This window comes from Gymnoscopelus microlampas (assembly GCF_963454915.1).
Source record: "Gymnoscopelus microlampas genome assembly, chromosome: 20".
Lineage (NCBI taxonomy): Eukaryota > Metazoa > Chordata > Actinopteri > Myctophiformes > Myctophidae > Gymnoscopelus > Gymnoscopelus microlampas.
This window is the reverse complement of record NC_139957.1, coordinates 28,999,162-29,020,271: the sequence shown is the minus strand read 5'-3', so window position 1 is coordinate 29,020,271 and position 21,110 is coordinate 28,999,162. Positions and strand designations below refer to the sequence as shown.

General features: G+C 42.2%; 2 protein-coding genes across 4 annotated transcripts in view; both read left to right on the top strand.

Moving 5' to 3' along the window:
* The window catches only part of mboat2a (membrane bound O-acyltransferase domain containing 2a), an 84,199-nt gene extending 64,212 nt beyond the window's left edge, over positions 1-19,987 (top strand). The window contains exons 8-13 of the mRNA XM_084044030.1: positions 8,413-8,605; positions 11,636-11,739; positions 11,831-11,895; positions 12,425-12,557; positions 14,755-14,906; positions 17,087-19,987. Of these exons, the coding sequence (XP_083900156.1) occupies positions 8,413-8,605; positions 11,636-11,739; positions 11,831-11,895; positions 12,425-12,557; positions 14,755-14,906; positions 17,087-17,288 (849 nt within the window). The 3' untranslated portion in view covers positions 17,289-19,987. The remainder of the gene's footprint in view (positions 1-8,412; positions 8,606-11,635; positions 11,740-11,830; positions 11,896-12,424; positions 12,558-14,754; positions 14,907-17,086) is intronic.
* Positions 19,988-20,823: 836 nt separating this feature from the next.
* kidins220a (kinase D-interacting substrate 220a) overlaps positions 20,824-21,110 on the top strand; it is an 80,008-nt gene continuing 79,721 nt past the window's right edge. For 2 of the 3 annotated variants that reach the window (XM_084045348.1, XM_084045346.1), the window contains exon 1: positions 20,824-21,010. The gene's annotated coding sequence lies outside the window, so the exon portion shown is untranslated. The remainder of the gene's footprint in view (positions 21,011-21,110) is intronic. The other variant, XM_084045347.1, reaches the window with a different exon arrangement.

The following is a 21,110-nucleotide window of genomic DNA, read 5'->3' as shown; positions in this document are numbered from 1 at the left end:
CAAAAGTTTTAAATAATCGTGAAATTGATTTGAAGTCGTATCGCCCAGACCTATAAATAATAACCTTTTAAACACAAGCATGAGGTTTGATTCCCACTCATTTAACCATCGTACTGCCATACCCATTAAGCCTGAGTTATACTTAGTTCCACGCAGGTGTCCTGCACCGAAAATAGCCGACATTCAAGCTCACACACGTGCGTCAATGTTTTTTATTTTGAAGGGATATAAATTAAAAACGGCAGTAGAACTTTTTTTTTATTGGGAAGCTGTTAAATGATTTAATTTGGGGATGTCTATAAACATTTAGTTACAGTAGGATAAATTAGTTTATGCTGGGAGGGAATAAACATTTGTAGAAACGTATTTTCCTTTTTACAAATTAAACTCCCCAGCAACGTATTAGAATACACTGTGATTTATATACTTTGAAGATCCCAAATTGGGACTTTAGGGTATCCCGTTAGCTTTTAAGTGCATGCTTGGGTAAACTTTGTGACAAACCTATCAAAACTAAAAGCCCCCCTATGGTGCAGGGTGATTATAATTAGTTTGTTCCTCTTCACAGTTGTGTTGTATTATTGCCAGGCTATTAGTTTTTATTTGTCTTCCCAGGGAGAGAGAGGGTTTTAATGTGGCCAATGTAGTGAATCCCTTTAATCCTCCTTCTGTTTTAATAATTTAAGATCTGAGAGGATGCTTTTCTCTGAAGACGTGCCCACTCAGAGGTGGAAGAACAGATGTATTTTACTCAAGTAAAATTAGCAATACCACAATGCAGAAATACTCTTTAAGTAACTCCTTAAAACCTTTTGCTTGAGTAAAAGTACAAACGTTTTGGCATCAAAATATACTTTAAAGGTAGGGTTAGTGATATTTTTTGGGTTAAAACAAAAAGTATTTTGTTAAAAGGTTAAAGCGCTATATTCTGATAATCATTGCTATAGAGTGTTTGTTCAGTAACAGGAGTCTCCCCGTCTCTCCAGCTCTTTAATAAACAGAAAATACATTTTCTGGTAGGTGTCAAAATCTCAGCCAATCAGGAGAAAGTACCCATTTTTAAGCTTCATTTTGATAGTGTTCCAGTTACAATTTTGTCTGCTCATTTCTTAGTGTCATCACTTCCAATTTCACTTGTTTAATCTATATCCTGATTGAGTTCTCTGTCCTGATTGGATAAAATTGGAAATTAAACTGAAACAAAAATGCATTTTCTGTTTTATAAAGAGCTGAAGAGACAAGGAGACTCCTTTTACTGAACAAACACTCTATAGCAATGAGTACTATCAGAATATGGAGCTATTTAACATACATTTTAACCGAAGAAAATCACTTACCCTACCTTTAAGTACAAGAAGTAAAAGTACTCATTATGCTGAATGTCCCATTTCACAGTTTTATTTTAGAAAATAGCCAAAGTTTTGTGATAATGATCTAAATTGGCAAAGTAACTTGTAATTACAATTGTCAAATAATTGGAGTGGAGTAAAAAGTACAATATTTGCCTCTGGGATGTAGTGGAGTAAAGTATTAAGTTTTGAAAAATAAAAAAGTACTTGGTTACTTTTCACCACTACTGACAATAAATAAATAAGTAAATGAGGATAAAGGATAAGGATAAAGAATACAGGTCTGAGCGTGTGTTCAAGGACGTGATTCAGATTTGAGTCAGGCAGTCAGCTTAACTGAATTACAGATTTCTTTTTAAATAACACCTCCTCAGTGTTTCTGGACCGTTCTTATTTCCTGTGGTTCCTCACAATTTTGAAGGGAGAAAATACCTCACCTCAGTGATTGCAGCCACCAATAATACATGCATTTACATTTGTAGTTACACATTTATGTCTATATGAGTGTAACATTTGCATAATATGAGTGCACTTTGTGTTGGAACTTGGTGTCTGCTTAATACGGTAGACCCCCTATGGTAGAATCCCTTTTTTACGCTAACATTAAAAAAATCACACCCAGTGTGAAGTGGGCGGTGTGGTCATCACAGACCCATGACTCACTTAAAAAAAAACATAAATGTGTTTTTTTTAAGTGCATAAAAATGTATAGGACTATGCACATGTGTCATGTGTCTCGCTAGCCAATCACAGTGCAGCAAGTGGTCATCACAGTGATGGAAGCTCACTTAAAGAAAAATATAGATTTGCATTGAATGTGTAGGGGATAGGGGTGTACAATGGGTGGCCAATCACAGTGCAGGGTTAGGGGGGTACAATGGGTGGCCAATCACAGTGCAGCAAATGTCAATGTCCCAACCTCACATATAGGGGGCGGTTACACCGCCCAAAAATCTTTCTAAGTGTCCAGGGCCCTCGAGGAGGTGGGCGCCTGCCTGAAACATTTTAGATTTTTTTGGGAGAACCATGATTTTGGCCCTCGCTGAACCCATCGCTACCCCAGGAAGAGGCCTCGTCCTGGGGTAGCGATGGTTCAGCGAGGCCCAAAATAAATAAAAAATCAAAACATTTTCTAAGTGTCCAGGGCCCTCGAGGAGGTGGGCGCCTGCCTTCCTGCCTCCGGGGAATTTTCTTGCAGGTGCCTGGAAGGCCCACCTGTGCCATCGGATAGTTATGCCCAGGACAGAGGCCTCTTCCTGGGGTAGCGATGGGTTCAGCGAGGCCCAAAATCCTGGTTCTCAAAAAAGTTGAGATTTTCGGCCTGGGGTCCCCCAGGGGGTCCCCGGGAACCTCTGGAGCCCATGCAGACACTTAGAAACATTTTAGATTTTTTTGGGAGAACCATGATTTTGGCCCTCGCTGAACCAATCGCTACCCCAGGAAGAGGCCTTGTCCTGGGGTAGCGATGGTTCAGCGAGGCCCAAAATCCTGGTTCTAAAAAAAAAATCAAAACATTTTCTAAGTGTCCAAGGCCCTCGAGGAGGTGGGCGCCTGCCTTCCTGCCTCCGGGAATTTTCTTGCAGGTGCCTGGAAGGCCCACCTGTGCCATCGGATAGTTATGGCCAGGACAGAGGCCTCTTCCTGGGGTAGCGATGGGTTCAGCAAGGCCCAAAATCCTGGTTCTCAAAAAAGTTGAGATTTTTGGCCGGGGGTCCACCAGGGGGTCCCCGGGCACTTCTGGAGCCCATGCAGACACTTAGAAACATTTTAGATTTTTTTGGGAGAACCATGATTTTGGCCCTCGCTGAACCCATCGCTACCCCAGGAAGAGGCCTCGTCCTGGGGTAGCGATGGTTCAGCGAGGCCCAAAATCCTGGTTCTCAAAAAAAAATCAAAAATATTTCTAAGTGTCCAAGGCCCTCGAGGAGGTGGGCGCCTGCCTTCCTGCCTCCGGGAATTTTCTTGCAGGTGCCTGGGAGGCCCACCTGTGCCATCGGATAGTTATGCCCAGGACAGAGGCCTCTTCCTCGGGTAGCGATGGGTTCAGCGAGGCCCAAAATCCTGGTTCTCAAAAAAGTTGAGATTTTCGGCCTGGGGTCCCCCAGGGGGTCCCCGGGAACCTCTGGAGCCCCTGCAGACACTTAGAAACATTTTTGATTTTTTTGGGAGAACCATGATTTTGGCCCTCGCTGAACCAATCGCTACCCCAGGAAGAGGCCTTGTCCTGGGGTAGCGATGGTTCAGCGAGGCCCAAAATCCTGGTTCTAAAAAAAAAATCAAAACATTTTCTAAGTGTCCAAGGCCCTCGAGGAGGTGGGCGCCTGCCTTCCTGCCTCCGGGAATTTTCTTGCAGGTGCCTGGGAGGCCCACCTGTGCCATCGGATAGTTATGCCCAGGACAGAGGCCTCTTCCTCGGGTAGCGATGGGTTCAGCGAGGCCCAAAATCCTGGTTCTCAAAAAAGTTGAGATTTTTGGCCGGGGGTCCTCTGGGGACCTCTGGAGCCCATGCAGACACTTATAAACATTTTAGATTTTTTGGGGAGAACCATGATTTTGGCCCTCGCTGAACCCATCGCTACCCCAGGAAGAGGCCTCGTCCTGGGGTAGCGATGGTTCAGCGAGGCCCAAAATAAATAAAAAATCAAAACATTTTCTAAGTGTCCAGGGCCCTCGAGGAGGTGGGCGCCTGCCTTCCTGCCTCCGGGAATTTTCTTGCAGGTGCCTGGAAGGCCCACCTGTGCCATCGGATAGTTATGCCCAGGACAGAGGCCTCTTCCTGGGGTAGCGATGGGTTCAGCGAGGCCCAAAATCCTGGTTCTCAAAAAAGTTGAGATTTTTGGCCGGGGGTCCTCCAGGGGGTCACCGGGGACCTCTGGAGCCCATGCAGACACTTAGAAACATTTTAGATTTTTTTGGGAGAACCATGATTTTGGCCCTCGCTGAACCCATCGCTACCCCAGGAAGAGGCCTCGTCCTGGGGTAGTGATGGTTCAGCGAGGCCCAAAATCCTGGTTCTAAAAAAAAAAATCATACCCAGTGTGAAGTGGGCGGTGTGTGGTCATCACAACATGACTCACTTTAAAAGAAGGATAAATTACTTTTTTTAAGTCCATACTGCTATTCATAGGGCTGCACATGTGTCATGTGTTTCGCTAGCCAATCACAGTCCTGAATTTGCAAAGTCAGCCAATCACATTACAGTTAGTGGTGATGACACTAGCTGTAATGTGATTGGCTGACTTTGCAAAAGTATCGATTTGCATTAACAATGGAAGGGTTAGGGGTATACAATGCGTTGTAGACTATTGGCCAATCACAGTGCTGGCGGAGACAATTATAATCATGACATGATAATATCACAGGCGTCGGAGGCGTGCAATAACTCTACACTGTTTGACCAGAATGGAACAGAGCCTTCATTAGTATCATTGGTAACACCTTTGAAAGAAGTAAGGAAGAAGCCCAAATTATTTCCGATATGGCTGCTGGGCACAGATAACCGGTTGTGGGCCAGAGCTTGCAGTACCATAGCTGGCCACTTGGGGACTTTTGCTTCAAACATCCCTCCCAGTCCTGGGAGTTTGGGTTGTACAAGTTAGATCTCCATGGTTACCTAAGAGGTCATCATGACACGATGAAAGGAGTAAAAAAGGACGACGCAGAATGATGTCACTGTTATATCATAGTGATCATACCACTGTGTATATAAGGAATTTCCCTCCCCAGAGTTCCCCAGATGTCTGAGCTTTCCACCTGAGCTATTTCTACAGTACCTACTACAATAGAAACCTAGATAACTCATTGGCCGCTGCAGTTCATTGGAGCACCTGTATCGGAGGGGAAGCTGCCACTCAAAGTGACTACTGGCCAATCACAGCGCGTTGACTACTGGCCAATCACAGAGCGTCTTTTCCAGGACTTGTCAGAATCTAGTTGTCCCGCCCCCACCTGCCTCTGATTGGCCTACTGAACGCCCCCTTCTGTGACGCACGCAGAAGTTTCCCGCTAGCCCTCTTGGGGTTCGGGATTCTACGGTGCAATGATGAGAAAGGGATTCATCCTCCTTACTGCTGCTACTGCTGTCTTCATCATAGCTATCATCACAGCTATGAACGACCGACCTACTGAGCCACGTCCCACGTGTCCCTGCAGTCCCCAGAGTAATGAGAGCATCACTCGTATTAACAACACTCGGCACCTAATGGTGTCAGCCTACATGGACAACAGGGTGAACGGCCGGGATTTGCGTCTCATTGCTATACTCCGTAAAGATTCCGTGGTGCCGCTTCACTGCGTTTTCTGCTGTGGTGGCTACTTGTCCAGCGACAGCACTCCGGCTAGCTTTCACGGAAATGCAGATAATTTTGATTTTCCCTTTGAGACCAAGTTTGTCATATGTAAGGTTCCAACAGCTTGCAAAAATCCAACTCACGTCACCCTCTCAACTCGTCCCGACAGCGGAGAAGCACGGCAGCAGAGATTCCTCCCTATACGTAATCAGAAGACGGGTGGGACAGGGGCAATAAAGCCCCAGTTTGACTTCACAGTCTGCATATCCGCTTTGTTTGGAGATTTCAACAACGTTCTTCAGTTCACACAGGCCCTAGAAATGTACAGATTATTGGGCGTGGACAGAGTGGTGGTCTACAATACGAGCTGTGGTCCGGATCTCGATCGCTTACTGCACAGTTACAGCCAGGAGGGTTTCGTAGAGATGGTACCCTGGCCTATAGACAGGTATTTGACACCATCGAGGGGATGGAAATATGATGAGCACGGAGGAGACCTGCACTACTATGGCCAGCTGGCCACACTCAATGACTGTTTATACAGAAATATGGAGCGCACTCGTTATCTTTTACTGAACGATATCGATGAGATTATTGTACCGTACCATCACGACAACCTAACGGCTCTGATGAGCCAGCTCGAAAAGCAGGAACCAAAGGCAGGGGTGTTCCGATTTAAGATGGACTTATTTCCAACTGACCTGACACACGACAGAAGAAGTGTTGCAACCTTCCACCCTCCCCAATGGGAAGGCGTGCCAGGAATAAATATTCTGGAGCACATAGATAGAATAAACACACCGTATCGTGATTGTGGTGATTCGAAGATGATAGTTCAGCCGCGCATGGTGGAAGAGACAAAAGTGCACTGCCTGTCAAAATACCTCGGGAATACCACTGTTGACGTCACTCAAGATATGGCTCGGATTATTCATGTCCGGAGTTGCATAATGAGAAAAACAACAAAAAATACCAATCCGCCCACTTACGACCCGACGTGCAAAGGGCAGCCGCACATTGACACCAGGCTGTGGCATTTTCATGAAAAGCTGATCCCCAGCGTGGACAAGGCTCTGAGGAGAATAGGGATGCTGAAGACAAAAGCATTGATGGAAGCATGATGGAGCATGGACGCAGCTGCACAAACTGAAACGTACAGATCTTACACACGTTTAAGAACGTCCAGTGGCGCACCGCATTTCTTTTTTCATACTGCTATTCATAGGCTGCACATGTGTCATGTGTTTCGCTAGCCAATCACAGTCCTGAATTTGCAAAGTCAGCCAATCACATTACAGCTAGTGGTGATGACACTAGCTGTAATGTGATTGGCTGACTTTGCAAAAGTATAGATTTGCATTGACTGTGGAAGGGTTAGGGTTGTAGACTGCGTTGTAGACTATTGGCCAATCACGGTGCAGGATTGGTCAGTGTCCAAACCTCACTTATAGAGGTTTGGACACAAAAACAGGTGACAGGACCAGGAGAAACAAAAGTACAGTAGATACAGCATGATTTAGAGACATCATATTCAAGACAACAAGAGATGTTTATCGTCCAAAAAAAAAATATATATATATCATTTACAATACTATATACCCTCGGCAGTGCTAGCATAGTGCAGGACAGGTAACCGTACAGAGCAGAAACGCCACAGAGAACACACAGAAGCATACCATACTGGACTTAGTTGTCGAGCAATTAGTCAACATAATCCTTGTTATACATCTTCATAGCTTACGGCACAAAGGACAGGTCTCAGTCTATTGGTTGTCCCCAGAGGGAGAATGAATCTATCATTCCCCCTGGTGCTGAGCCTTCCCACAATCTCCAAGTGAAGGGGATTGTCCCCACGATGGAGCTAGCTTTCCTGACCAGCCTGTTCAGGTTGCTTGTGTCCCCGGCATTAATGTAACCCCCCCTCCAGCATGCAATCGCAAAGAAGAGCGAGCTAGCCTTTAGAGACTGATAGAACATCTGCAGCATCCCGTTACACACACCAAAGGACCTCAGTTTCAAAAAACAATCTACTCTGGCCCTTGCTCTAGAGGGCATCAGAGTTGTCAGTCCAGTCCAATTGTTTGTTCAAGTGCACTCCCAGGAACTTGTAGATATCCACAAACTCCACCTCCTCCCCGTGACACTGCGATAATCCACAACCATGTCCTTGGTCTTGCTGGTGTTGAGCCGGAGGCAGTTCACCCCACAAAGTCCCTCACCCCGCTGTCGTGCTCACTTGTGTTGTCACTGGTGATGCAGCTGACGACAACTGTGTCATCCGAGAACTTCTGGAGGTGACAGGTCCTAGAGTTGCAACGGAAGTCAGAGGTGTAGACAGTGAACAGGAAGGGAGACAGCACAGTGCCTTGGAGAGCACCCGTGTTGCTCACTGTCTGTCTGTGTCTGTGTCTGTGTCTTCATCAGATCACAACAAATGACCATGAACCTTCATGATCTGTAGCTCAGAATATGACGTGGAACAATTTTGTGGTTAAGGTTGGGGATGAGCCATGTGGCTCAAGTATGTACACCTCTAGTTATATAGCTCTTCATGCTAAAATGCATTGTGTAAAATCCTCAATTGTAACTTTAATCTGAGAGTGTACAAATACAGGTCAATTTGGTTACATTTGTAGACACTCATAGTTACAAATGGATGATAGATTAACACTGAGGATTTTACTGTGTAGCACGACAGATAGTTATATCACACCCTGCTTTTGTTGGTAAAGCTGAACTTTTAAGTGCTCTCTCTCTCTCTCTCTGTCCTCCAGAATGATGTGATATCCAAGCTGTGCACGTGTGCCATCTCTTTGGCTGTGTACCTTGTTCTGTGCACGGTGATCCCAGTTGAGCGCTCCATAGAAGATGGCTTCATTTCATCCACGCCCTTCCATCTGCAGGTCATCTACCTCTATGTGGCCATGCTGGCACTGAGGCCCAAGTACTACTTTGTCTGGACGTTAGGTGAGTCTGAGACGGTGTGAATGGCAGCATCTACCGCCCATACTGTGGAAGGTTCCAGTCTGTAAACCAGTGTTCTCAAAGGACCCCCAAATGTATTTCTGAAAGGATTTTGTGCCTGGGATCCGAGAAGAGTTTTCAAAATTATTCCAAAACGTTGTTGAAAATAGCAGATCTACACCGCAATGCTATTTTTGATTAGCATAAGTATAAAATGGCCCCCTCAATGACCCCTGGGGGTCCCCGGACCCCACTTTGAGAACCACTGCTGTGAACAAAAACACAGCTGTTCTGAACTTTCTGAACTGTTATAAACTTCCTCTTTGTAACCATTGCCCTGGGAAATGACCTAAACGATCAAAGAACCATCTGTTAGCTGGCCTTCAAAGAATGTCGTTATGTCCTTTTTATTTTAGTATTACTGTTTTTGTTTTAAATTAGCTACACACATGTCCTAGTATTAATAGGTTGTTGAAATCGCATATAGATGCTTACAAAGAGCAGAAAAGAACATGAGTAAACTAAAGTTGCAAATGGGCTTCACACTTGCACACTACATTGCGCTGTACATTTTTGTCGTCACAAACACGTTTGTTTTTATAGCCTGTTATGGTGTCTGTGTTGTCTTTTGTACACATTTGCTTCCGCACTGTAAAGTGTGGGGAAAAATGATAATTAATTTAAAGCTAGGTAGTGATTAAAATCTGGTTAAAACAGATTGTAATCATTGGGGGTACTCAAATACAAATTGTAAAGGTCCACACATTTTTTTCAATAAGTCAAAGATCTGTGCGTGCACACACAGACGTGTCTGATATTTTTTGTCTCCATCTACTTTAATTACTAACATTACAGTGTCTTACATTCTTAAATTTAAAAGATTGGCACCAGGCCTGGGCCGTAGCGTGACGGTCCAGGCACCCTAGGCTGCAATGCCAGCCTGACAGCGTGTCGCGGGTTCGACTCCCGTTCCCGACGACCTTTGCTGCATGTCACCCCCCATCTCTATCCCCATTTCCTGTCAGCCTACTTTCCCTGTCCCTCTCTAAATAAAGGCATAAAAAGCCCCCCAAAAAAAATCTTAAAAAAAAAAAAAAGATTGGCACCATACAAATATAATAATTGGGTAGCTGGTATTCGTCAATATGCTCGAATCTGCACTGATTTCAGAGCACTCTGCTCTGGTGTTGCGGTCTAATATCAGTTAATTTACGACCTTCATTTTCCATTTTCATCTTTTAAAATGCATTCTAATGCACGTTAATTCATCCTGTGTGTAAACATGATTATAACTTTGTTTTGTTACACATACTGTAGATGCATGTTGAATACCCAGTCCAGGGTAACCAACACAACCATCGCATTTTACAATAACTTCATCCTACCGTCATTGTTGACGTCACAAAATGTTCAGACGCTCACAAAACCAGGATTTTCAGTTGAGAGTAGTCCATGCGCTCTCAAGAGTGTATTTCCAAATCCAAAAAAAGTGTATAATGGGGTAGCACCTGGACATGACAGCCTGCTGCACAGGTTTGTTTGGACCAATCCAAATCACAGAGAGCGGAGCAGTCGTGCCTTCAAAGTGACGCCTATGTTTGAAGATTTTGAAATAGGGCTTCATTTCAATTTACATTTTTCAAGATTTATTTTTGGCATGTTATGCTTTATTTCAGACAGTTCAGTGTGGAGAGACAGGAAGCTAAGGGTAGAGACAAGAGGAATATATGGTCACTGTCAAGTGGAAACCTTAGTATGTCCAAAACGGTCACTTTTCAGGAAATGGTTATTATTTATAATACATTTCATTGGTTCAAACTGGATTAACCCCAGAAGACCGACTTAACCACTTTCACTTTAAATCGAAAATAGCTAAAATAGCAGATCTGCGATGTGACACGTCGTGAGCTTGTAGATGGGCTATTTTCACTACATTTGTGTGACAATCTAGGGCATACATTTTTGGGGGGGAAAAACATACACATTTAAAACATGGAGATACAAGGTTTCTGCTCGACAGCGACGATATGGTCTGTGCACTAACTGGCACCCCTCGATAAGTGGCTAAGCATTTAACGCTGTTTCTTTTGCCTGAGTACTTGTTTTATCTGTTTATGGACTTAAGTTCTAGAAATTGATACCTTCTGTAATACTTGGAAGAATAGAGGGAATGTTGCCATTACCACGTTACCCTTTGATTTGGGTTTTTGGTTAGTCTTTATTAGTAGATGCATCGACATAGGTTAATACCCATGCATGACCATGTCTGAAAATGAGATGATGAAGTTTAGAGGTTAGTCTGGATTATGTTTGATGTGAATTTGATAAAGAAGTTGATTCACTTTGGCTGGCTCTGGAACATTGAACATTTTTCTACAACATTTTGACTTTTCCACGTTGGCGTTTCAAAGTCCATTGATAAAGGTTTTGTATTTCTTTTTTGGACTAAATCTGACAGTTGTTGCAGTGCTTATTCTGAGGTGAAAAGGGAAGACCTTTTCCTTTCATGGTTAAATTGTGTTACACCTCCCTCTAGTGTATACACGATGAACAACATGCCTCCGTATCAGTGGAGACAGTTTTGTATGTGCGTGTTATGTGTTCTCAACCCATTAAGGCCTGAGGCCGATTCTACTAATGTCTTCTAAATCAGTTTTCTGAAAAACGTGTATGTATCTATATCAGTGGATCTCAAACTTTTTCATGTCTAGGACCCCCAAAATGATATATATTTGGCCGTGGACCCCCCCATCTCAAAATATTTTGTTCCAGGGACCCCCCAGAAGCAAAGTTTTGAGTAAAAAAAAAACGCTTTATAAGAATATAAATATATTAATTTGCACACATTTTCTCGATTTTTCAAAAATAGCAGATCTACACAGATGCGTCCCAGGTCTTAAAGGGTTAAATCAAATTTTCTCCAACCATGTCAACCATATTACCATCAGATATCCCCACTATCACTCAGCTTGTGTATGCATTACCTAAAAGATTTTTGTACCACTCTAAAACATTCCTCCTTTGTTTCTGCAGCTGATGCCATCAACAATGCGGCAGGATTTGGCTTCAATGGCTACAATAAAGACGGCTCCCCCCGATGGGACTTAGTATCAAATCTCAGAATTCTGGACATTGAGGTCAGGATCATTTTATGAGTCCACAGTCATATTCAGATCAAAGTGTTATAGAATACATGCTAATATTATTTCTTTTGGGTTTCAATTACAGTTTGCCACCAGTTTCAAGATGTTCCTGGACAACTGGAATATCCAGACAGCTCTTTGGCTAAAAAGGTAACTGTGTGGGTGATCTATATACTACAGAACCCTGCCTGCATAACCAAGATACTTGTATGAAATTGCACACCTTATTTAGGCTGTCATCCTGGATTTAGTGGCAATATTTCCATATCTATTTTTGTTATTGCAGTCAGTTCACTCAAACGTGTTTTTATCGCATGGGGAAAGTTTATGTTCGTTCCACCTACACAGACAAATCCAAATGATGATTTATCCATTTGCAACAGGGGGCATTTGTAACACACAGAAGATTTCACTCGGTATGGACGGTGCCGGACCAAAAACTAGGGCTGTTGTGGTGGTGTTCATACTGCTGAGGCGATGTGGCATAGCAAGCGTACGCTAATAATACCGCACGTGATCAAATATTAATCTAATAAACATTTGTAGTTTGCTGCCAGATTTACACTGCCCTCTAAATAAAACATGTCCACACGCCCAGAGTTAACTAAGGATTTTAACATGTAAACTGTGTAATCTGATCCTGGATTTGTACCACGTCTCGTTCTCTCTCTCTCTCCAGGGTATGCTATGAGCGCTGTCCCATCAACCCTACCGCAGCCACCTTCATTCTGTCAGCCATGTGGCATGGGGTGTACCCTGGTTATTACCTGACCTTCCTCACTGGAATTGCCATGACTATGGCTGCACGTGCAGTGAGTACACACAAGATACACACACATCACGTCACACACAAGACCAGCTGTCCCGCTGTGCCATGGGATTTTGTGACAACCACACATTATTATTGCAATATAAACAATACAAAATGTTATGAATTTCTTTTTACTTTGTGCGCACCCATTTCCCAATAAAGAGGCAAATTCTACACCGTAAGAAAATATTGAAAACCTTTTATTTAGTGAATAAAAACAAACATGATAAGAATCATAACACGTGTTATTCAGGCTATTTTGCATCAATATGAATACAGGTGTGCCTTGAGCTTTTGACTTGCTCTTTGGTGTGTCTTTTTGGCACAAAAGGTTTGAAACCCACCGTACAAGCTATATGTCTAGCGCTATGGTACTCACATGGCAGCCTGAAGCATAATTGTTTGAAATCGCAGAGCGACACCGTTGTACAACAAAGTTTAAATTAGGCCGACCTATTTGTTTAAATAAAGCAAACTTTGATGGTGTATAGAATGACCTGTTACTGTCTGGGAGATAGTGAATAGTAAATTGTACAAATGTAGTTTTCTTTCTTTACGTGGGGATCTTTTGAACAACTCGCGAATGAAAAGGATAATTTTAGACCTAAATAACGAACATGCAGATTCTTGGGAGAACAAAGAAAGAGCCAAATCTCTATATCAAGGTTACATGATAACAGATGCTCTCAGTATGATCTCAGTATGTATTCATCTATTAACCCATTAAGACCTGGAACTGTGTCATTTTTAGATTTGAGCTAAAAAGCTTTATTTTACACTTTGGCTATTCAAAAATAGCAGATATACAAGCTCATAGTGCGGCACCGAGTGCCACGCTACGAGCTTGTAGATCTGCTATTTTTGAAAAATCGTGAAAATGTGTGCAAATCTTTGAATATATATATTTTTAAAGCAAATATTTAAACTCAAATCTTTGCTTCTGGGGGGTCCCTTGAACAAAATATTTTGATGGGGGTCCGCGGCCAAATACATATAATTTTGGGGGTCCTTGATATGAAAAAGTTTGAGCACCACTGATATAGAAACATACGTTTTTCAGAATACTGTTGGGATTTAGGAGACGTGTAGAATCGGCTTCAGGTCTTAAAGGGATAAGCTCTGTTAGCCTAAACCTCTATGTCTGAAAGGAACAGACTAGACCAAAGGATAGATGGACAGTAGAGTCCTGCACAATGGCATGGTGATAGAAAGCCTGATATTAAGGACACACGCTGATAGCTAATTGGAAAGGTTGATGAATCCAACAGCGGCACAAAACATTTTTGCAGAGGTGTGTGTGTGTGTGTATGGGGGGGGGGGGGGGTAGTGGTGGGGGTGTCATTATCTACAGGAGGACAGTAGTGGCAGTGGCCGCTGACCCAGTCCCAGTTAACTCATTCACTGCCAGAATTTTTTCTGGCCGCGTTTGAACACTGCCATATTTTTCATTGAAAAAAAAAAAGTACTCAGGAGCCGAGATACAGAATTTTTAAGTTTTAAGTTAACAAGGAAGTGGATGGGAGTCTATATCTTCAAAAAATCATATCTCCTTGGCCTTTGGGTCAAAAAAAAAAAAAAAAATCTAAAAAAAAAAAAAAAAAAAAAAAAAATATTTTTTATTTTTAAATTTTTTTTAAAAGTCGTTTTAGTCGTTCTAGGCAGGCATGGCTTATGGACAGAAGTCGTTTTAGTCGTTCTAGGCAGGGAATGAGTTAAACCATTAAACTTTGGCCGCTGCCCTTACAGTTCCTGTCTGTGATGGATCTGTGTGTAGTTTTTTTTAAGAGCAAGAGAGAGAAAGTGAGAGACTATGCAATAAGACAAAATGGGAAAAACGCCAATCTGCTCTTGAGACTCGTGCTGTCGAGGTCTCTGCTTTTAATGCTCAGTGTTTGGAAGTAATGCTTGTTGTCATGAAGAGAATTGAGAATCGTGTCACTTTACTGGATTCATATTGAAGTCAGAGTTTGTTATACTGTATAGAAGTCATAATGGCGCTGCGTCCTCGGGGTGGGGGCTACTCACTGGCAGGTGAGCCAGTAGGGTACAATAGCAGTGGCAACACAAATGTGTGGGGAGGATTAAGAGTGATAGAGAGCTTGTATATTAAGAATTCATAAGCAATAGGAAACAATAGAGTATGTGTTTTACATTGCAATAAAGCTTTTTTTTCTTGTTTTTTCCCGTTTCTTTTCCAGTTAAGACACAACATCAGACCACACTTCCAGGACTCAGAGTCACACAAGCGCATATACCATGTGATCACATGGGCGGGGACTCAGGTTGCCATCAGTTACACAGTGGTGCCATTTGTCCTTCTGGGTGTGGGACCCTCACTGAAGTTCTACAGGTAAAATGTTCATGTGTTATAAGGCAACGGTTAATCCACCATCCCTATTTTGGGCATGTCATTACAAGCAAACCATCTCCAAAATAGCGAAAATAGCAGATCTAAAATAGTGATGCGACACATTGTTACCTTCTATTTTCACTATCTTTGCACAATACCATTGTGCAACGAAGTATAAAATAATGCTTGCGGTCGTACAGTAAGACAGAGTTTCCAAAAAGGCTAATAAACAGCTTGAATTTGTGCCAAGTAAAAAACTGTCTTCCTCACGGTCTGAATAATGCTAATGGTCAATGCCGTGTGCAAGTTGAGATCAATTGCGCAAGCCAATGAGGAGGAAAATGCGGAACAGAGTGTGAGTGACTTCCCTTAATTGTATGTAGGATAAGTGATTCATCGATTCGTTGATATAGTAAGAAAATATATTTCTTGATTAATAATAATTATAATACTCACACTTATGTAGCGCTTTTCATAGTACCCAAAGTCACTTTACAAAACAAATCAATGATTATTTGATTAATCAATAAAGTAGTTGATAGAATAATTGCTCAGAAGATAATCAAGAGTTGCTGCAGCCCTACTGTGTGTCACATTTTACCCAGTGCTTTATAAATAATCATTTTAATGTCAAACGCACAAATGAAACTACCGCTCTCACACAGGGTTGGAATATAGCGCCATGCTGGCACGGTGGCACCCCTGGTTAGCCTCTAAACTGTTAACAAGACAGTTTAATGAGCAGAGGATGAGGAGGATTCACGAGAAGGAAATAAAAGAGGGGTTTAACAGAGCCGGGGGTAAGGCAGTGAAATGAAGGCCCATGACGGGTGGGTGTCATTCTGTAGAAGGCCTGCTATTAAATCAGCCATTGGTCACTGCAGAGACGATATAAAACACACTTATAAAACAGACTCATTAAGGAAAGAGGGTAGTGAGAGAAGGAAGAGATAGTCTTCACAGAGGTACAGTGGAGGGTTTATATCTTATCAACAGCCTCACGTAACGTTAAGCTAATTGTTTTTGTCCCGTAATACTGTCCTGTCCTGAAATATTGTAATACTGTAAGTGGTCAATGGCTCCACAGAGCTCATACTGTGAGAGACTTGACTATGGGTTTTGAATTTGTATTATGTGGTGGTTTAAGGGGATATACAGTACACACCCAGTACACAGAATCATGTTTTCACATTAATTCCATTTATCTATAAATTACAGTAATCTCTGTCTGTCTGTCCGTCCGTGAGCGTATCTGTCCTTCGCATATCTGGAGAATCATGCATCTAATCGGCTTTACATTTGGCACCTGTATTGCTGAGGACCCAAGGGAGTGCATTGTTGTTGAGTAAGAAGAAGTCGATTGGCTGGGCGGTTCTTCCAGAGGCCAAGAAATTGTCCCGCCCTGAACGGCCACGCGTGCTGAATGGGAAAGCCCCCCCCCCCCCCCGGCAAAGCTGTTACCAGGAGCCAACCAGTTTCAGTCCGTTTCAAAGAGTCACGTGTAGGGCTGTGAATCGTTTGCTATCTCACGAATCGATTCGATTCTTGGGGTCACGATTCCGATTTTTATTGATTTTTTTCAAAATAAACGATTCTCGATTCAAAATCGTTTTTTTCCGATTCGATTCAAAACGGTTCTCGATTCAAAACGATTCTTGATTCAAAACATAGGATACATTTATGTAACTTTTATAATTGTAAAGGTTTTATCAACTGATAATAATGTAAACACACAAAGGTAAATCCAAGATCCTCCCCAAAAAAAAAAAGAAAAAAACGTTTTTTTTTTTTTTGAGAATCGATTCTGAATCGTCCAACATGAGAATCGCGATTCGTATTCGAATCGATTTTTTTTGACACCCCTAGCGTGCGCTGGCCCCAGACGGGCACTGCACTATATAACAATAATTTTAACATTGTGGAGCCTGGGACAAATTTGTTCCAGTTCACCTCAAATAACATGTACATAATTCTCCTATTCCATGTGAATGACAAATAGTTCCATTCCATTCAACTAGTATGGCTACAAAAATCATGTACTTTACTGGTATCATGTTAACCCTTCGGACTGCACCATTCATATTCCCCATGCACGTTTTATGAATACACAGCGAGTGAAACACCAGCTACTGTATATCTCTTCAAATGTAGACAATTACACATCTCTCCTTTGCATCCAGGTCGTGGTACTACTGCATACATTTGCTATGTCTGCTACTGGTGCTGGCTCTACCCGTCAGAACGAGACACCAGCGGGCCAATCAGCAACAAGAAGGCCAACAGAAGGACGGCCTACAGGTCAACAGCCTACAGGCAGAGCACATCGTCAGTAACCACTCGGCAACGGACAACAACTGCAACCAGAAAGAGAAAGCCACATGAGACTCTGTCCTTCAGCAGCAAGCAGCGGGAAACACTGACCTGAAACTCTGTATGAACACTGAGAGCCGGAGTGGGGCATGTGTGTTTATTAAAATAACAAATCAATACAAAAAAACACTGAACAGACTGAGAATCCTAATGACAGGCAGACAGACAACACACAAGTCAACAAACTGTCAAAAACTTCCCATAGCGAGGATGACAGCAGTCATGCTTCTGACACGGATAACAGAAAGGGAGGGAGGGAGCGTGTGTGAGTGATAGAGTGAGTGAGAGAGATAAGAGATAATGGTTACATTTCACGAGCGGAAATGCAGAAAATGTCAAACTTGACTTTGAAGTTGCCTTAAACCCTCTATGTACTCGCCAGGGGAAGGTGGTATGAATTTGGACCTCAGCACTGCAAGAGCCCAAGCGCAGTGACGCCACTATGATGTTGGGGTGTTCTGTGTAGAAGGTAGAAGTATGTGGAGGGTTTTTTGCCTGGGTACAAAAACCTCTGTTAGGAAAAGAGGTAGAAAGAGAAAAATGTTTGTCTGAAAGAACAATAACCTTTATTCTTCAGCTGCCAATTTCAAACAGGCCTTAGGATCCTCAAAACGTTTGATCTCCATCTATCCGTCCTTTATTTTTTTAAATGACTTTATTTGGGAGAATTCATATTGTTAGTGTTTTATAAATAAAACCGAGTGGAAACATCCACTCCTCAAACGCTTTTCTTTGATCGGTTGACTCTACCTGTCACAATGGAACCAACAGTGTCCGAATTTCCATTTCTCGTGCTCTTCAACTGACACAGAAGATTTTAGCATTGTGTCTGCTGCTTTTTTTGTCTACTCACTGCATCAGCTGATTTGTATTACTGAATTTTCTTTTAAAGCCTTTTTTTATTTGCAGGGTTTAATTTGTGTTCTTGTTTTGTGTTATTCAGGCTGTAGGTTTCCTGTCTTCAAATGTCTTGCATCTGTAAAGCCTGAATTATACTTGATTGCGTGTGGGTACCACGCACTGGAAATGCTACAAGCTCACAACGTGCGTTGCTTTGACGCGTTGAACTTGTAGATCTGCTATTTCCAGTGTGCGACACACACGCAACTACGTAAAACTTAGGCTTAATACCTCTGAAATATCCCAAGCCATTTGATAAATACAGTACTTTGAAATACAATACAGCATTACAGAATACCTGTTCAGAAAACCTACAAAACATGCTTGTTTTAACTTTAATTGGTTTGAAATTGATTCATGTCGATTATGTCGCTAAATGCTTCATCATTATATGCCACACAAAGTATTGTGACCACACATTTCACAAGTCAATTGGACATAAAATGAAGTTTACACATGAATGCACAATGTATAACAACACTTGGCCAGGCTATAGTGATTTAACTCGTAGCATTTGTCTTTGGGAAAATCTGCAATGGTAATTTATTTGGTAATTAAGTTATGTGACATACTGTAATTCTGTACAACATTTGACAAGATATCTCATAAGTCCAGTTGCCGTGCCAACGGGTCTGATTTTATATCATGTGCACTTAATTTAGAGTAAGTGATATTATTGACTGGTTTGGGGTAAAAGACACTGGTTCCTTGTGTTCTTTTAGTCTGTGACTCACCTTTAAGCCTTTCAAATCCTCCTGCTTTTTCTCTGTTAACACAATAGCCTAATTCATACTCCGTAGTACAACGGTGTTGCTTGTTGGCAAGCGACCCTGCCATGTGAGGGAGTATACTTTAAGCTTATTTTAGAACAAGCAGCAGATAAAACCACAACGGCAATCCCTGTGATTACCACATCTTACCACATATTTGGGCTTGAACCAAGTAAAAGAATAAGTACTGTATGCGTGAGTGGTGCAGAGGAGGGCGACCTACAGTAAAAAGCATCTCATCATTGCTTCAACAGTTGACTACAGAGTTTTACTTATCTATGTGAGCTGGAAATAATCGAGGGTTTCAAGCACACAATATCTAAACATGTAGGTTGGGGCATTTGTGTAATGTAAAGAGAAAAACAAACTGAGTAGAGGTGAGTTTTCAAGTATGAACCTTGTTTTCATTTGTTTTTACGAAGTTTCTAACATGTGCATATTCCTGCCATAATTGTGTGTATTCATGTGATTTGTAGATGTTAACGTGGTCTAAAGTACACTATATTTGTAGCCTGGGTCTTACTTAAGCCTAGTCTATACTTTGTCGCTCTGCGGAAGTTATGGATTTTCAACTGAAAAACGTTTTGTTTTGTTTTTTTCAGTTGAAAATCAGTTGTTTTGCTCATGTGACAAAGTATAAATTAGGCTTCAGGTGAATACGGCCCAAATAAGGAAAAGGGATGTCATTTTACCAACACAGCAACTATTGCACTGCATGGCCACCCAAACCAGCAGAACAATGCAAACTGCTCCATACGTCCAAAGTGCCAAATCATGAATGGCGCATTATCTTTTGTGTGTGTGTGTAAGAGTTCAAGCACATATGTGCGTGTGTATGTGTATGTATGTGTGTGTGTGTGTGTGTGTGTGTGTGTTTGTGCGCGCACATGCGCACGTGTGTGTAACATGGTTATTTTTGTGTCAGAGGGAACCTTATGGAATGATTTGTATAACAGTAGATTTGAGAAAAAAAAGAACCTGATTTATGTGGTCAAATAAAGAGAAATTATTTTTAAACACTAATAAAAATATTTAAAAGCAGATGTGTCTGCATGTTGTTCCTCTGTCCATTGATGGGAATACTGCTGGAAAACGATACAGTACATTTGTGACGTAAGTGGGAAAAAAGCCAAAATCAGATCCTTGCCGTTGGAAATTCTCTCCCAAAATACCTGAAAATTGTGCAAAAAGTTGCCTAACTAGGTAATAATTAAAATAATTATATATATATATACACACACACACACACACACACACACACTGATTGATTGAATACTTTATTAGACAGATGCTAAATAAGTGTGAAATGCCCTGACCCCATCCCTTAAAAATGTGGATCACTGGCTTCCTTTAAAACGGGCCTGAAAATCCACCTTTCAAGAGGGCAAAGGGGAGGTACTGTAAATATCACTTCTCCCTTAGAAAGGTGTACCCCCCCCCTTTTTTTCTACTGTAATCTTTGTGATGATATATTGCATTTGTTATTTTGTATGCTATGTTGATGAATTGAATATATATGACACAAAAAAAAGAAAAAGGTCCAGGGGACTTGTTTCCATTTAATTCATCAACATAGCATTAAAAATAACACCAAAATAGAATACCAACAAGTGTGTGTGTGTGTGTGTGTGTGTGTGTGTGTGTGTGTGTGTGTGTGTGTGTGTGTGTGTGTGTGTGAGAGAGTGTATGAGAGAGAGAGAGAGAGAGAGAGAGAGAGAGTGAGAGAGAGAGATAGATAATGAATTATGTGAGATCATCATCTCACATTGTAGATTAGTACTCCTGATCGACAGACGACTGTAACCATGGGTGGGGGGGGGGGGGGGGGGGTAGGTAGGTGGAGCCACATTAGGCTGTAGTGTGTACTAACTAGTGTACTCTGGTCTGGCAGAGAGTAGCAGCAGCTGGAGAGGAACAGGTTATACAGTAAACAACACAGAAGTTACTATGTAACTTCATAAGTCACTCCAGGTCTTGAAAGTCCCCCCCCCCCTGCACTGGGATTGAAGTGGTCCAGTCTGGACAGTTGGAGGACTCCAGGTAACATCAGTGCACTTTGAAAAGGTACTTTAATATGACTCACTCACCTAACGACACACTGGAGCTAGCATTAGCATGTAGCTGCCTGTCTGCATAGCTGGCTCATTTTATTGCTCGCTTCCTA